Genomic DNA, 2,500 nt, shown 5'->3' on the forward strand with positions numbered 1-2,500 from the left:
AGACAGGAACAGAGAGAAAGTGTAAGAATGAGAGACTGAATGACTGAATAACTGATAGACAGACTGAGACAGATAAGCGGAGTCATAGACAAACAGACAGACAGACAGACAGACAGACAGAGAGAAACCACCTGAGGCTAAAAAGAAAAGAAAGAAAATGATGATGACCCAGATGTAGTGTGGAGGGGAAAGCGCCTCAAGGAAGGGGAGCACGAACGGGTGAGGGGAATGGAAAGAGTGTTTACCTGCAAATTAAGGCAGGCGAGGGGGAGGTAAGGCTAAGGGGAGGGAAGAAATGTGCTCACTGACGTTGCCAAAAGAGGGGAAGAAAGGTTAAAAGGAAATTGGAGAGGTAATCAGTGTTTTTATCCTTTTTTTTTGCGAATTAGATGAAAGAGAAAATAGAAGGATGAGAAGGTAAGAAGACTGGTAAGTTAAAAATAGCCATGGAGAGGGTGATATTTTAGGGAAGTTAGAGAGAGATCGTGTGTGTGTGTGTGAGAGAGAGAGAGAGAGAGAGAGAGAGAGAGAGAGAGAGAGAGAGAGAGAGAGAGAGAGAGAGAGACGAACAGACAGACAGACAGAAAATAAAAGCGACAAAGAGAGACAGAGACCAAACGTAAACAGAGAAACAACATACGTAGAGACAGAGACACACACGAAAAAAACACACAAACAGACAAACAAGCAAACAAACGGAAAGAGAAAGGAAAGAAGAAAAAAACTCCAGAATCTCTCGCAGATTCCTAAAATCTATCACTCTCTCTTATTCCCTTTATTTATTTATTATTATTATTATTATTATTATTTTATTTTATTTTTTTTTTTACTAGAATCTCCCGCCCAGAAAATATCTCCCACCTGTAGATTCGCATAACTCTGCTTCCTCGAGCGGGACACGTCCGTCTCACTGTGGGCGGCGTGGATGCGGTGGAAGCTGAGGTGATCCTCGGAGGTGTCCCGAAGCATGTAGTCGCTCATACGCCCACGACGCACCGAAGATGCCCGCGACGCCGCCCTCGGTGGGTCGTCGTCGTTGTCTGAGCGTCGGCGGGGCACTGAAGTCCTCTCGCGGGATCTGTGGGTGGAGGAAGGATATATATATTTTTTTTCTTTCTTTCTTTCTTTCTTTTTTTCATTTTATAGTGGTGGGTGGTACTGAGTTTTTTTTTTTTTTTTTTTTTTTTTTTTTTTTTTTTTTTTTTTTTATATATATATTTTTTTTTTTTTTTTTTTTTTTTTTTTTTTTTTTTTTTACTGGTGGGTGGTGTCGGTGTGGGTGTTTGAGGGGTGGTGGGTGGGTGGGTGGGTTGAGATGTGAGGCAGGTTGTAGGTTGCGGGTCGTGGGGGTGTGTAGGTAGGTAAATAGGTTGGCAAGTAGGTAGGTAGGTAGGTGGGCGGGTAGTGGGTCAGGGCACTGAAGTAACTGAGTATAGGTGTTGGGTGAGTAGGGAGTAAGTGGGTTGGTGGGTGAGTAGGGCGATTGGGTGGGTAGAGGAGCTGGTGGGTGGATAAATTGGTAGGGAGAGAGGAGAGTTGATCGGTGTGTATTTAGGCGGGTTGGTTGATGGTTGAGTGGATGGGAGGGTAGGTGGGTTTGTGGCTGGATCGGTGACTATGTTTATAGAGAAGTAGACGCATACATACATACATTCATACATACATACATACATACATACATACATAATTACATGATTACATACATACATACATACATACATACATACATACATACATACATAATTACATAATTACATAAATACATAAATACATACATACATACATACATACATACACACATACATACATAATTACATAATTACATAAATACATACATACATACATACACACACACATACATACATACACACATACATGCATACACGTAGACACACCCACAGAAACCCCATCTCGAGCCAAGGTCAACGTTCCCCACCTGTCCCTGTTCCTCCGAGGCTCCCCGACGGGCGTGCCGGGGGGCGGGGGGCGCCGATCCCTCGACTCGTCCCTCGATCTCGTCCGCTCGATCGACTTCGTCCTATCCAGCGACTTCTGACTTGCATAAACCCTTGACGACTTCCGGTGCGCGAACCCGTTAGCGGTCGGGGGTGTTTCGGCGGTGGTGGGGGTCGAGGGGGTAGTGGAGAGAGTGCTGGTGGGCGTGGGGGCGTGGGGCGTGGGCGTGTGGGTTGTGGGCGCCGGGGTCGAGATGGAGGTGGCTGTGGGCGCCGTGATGGAGCTGGAGGGGGCGCTCGTCACTCCGACCTGAACACAAGGAAGGGTTGGTTATGTAAAGGTGATTGCATGTATTATTATAATGATCATCATTATCATTTTCATTACCATTGAGATTTTTATCATTGTAATCATTATTATTGTTATTAATGTTATCATCATTATTATAATTGATCATGGTTTTCAATATTATTATCATCAGTATCATTATCTTCGTCACTATTATTATTACTATTATCATTATCCTTATTGCCATCATTATTAT

General features: G+C 43.8%; 1 protein-coding gene across 1 annotated transcript in view; it reads right to left on the reverse strand.

The window, feature by feature from the left end:
* Fife (regulating synaptic membrane exocytosis protein fife) overlaps nt 1-2,500 on the reverse strand; it is a gene marked incomplete in the record, with an annotated part of 249,707 nt that overhangs the window by 151,347 nt on the left and 95,860 nt on the right. Inside the window, 2 exon segments of the mRNA XM_086536681.1 lie at nt 862-1,078; nt 1,937-2,265. Of these exon segments, the coding sequence (XP_086392807.1) occupies nt 862-1,078; nt 1,937-2,265 (546 nt within the window).

This window comes from Penaeus japonicus, unplaced genomic scaffold (assembly GCF_977035675.1).
Source record: "Penaeus japonicus unplaced genomic scaffold, GWHDUDI00000001_assembly GWHDUDI00000005, whole genome shotgun sequence".
NCBI classification, from domain to species: Eukaryota; Metazoa; Arthropoda; class Malacostraca; order Decapoda; family Penaeidae; genus Penaeus; species Penaeus japonicus.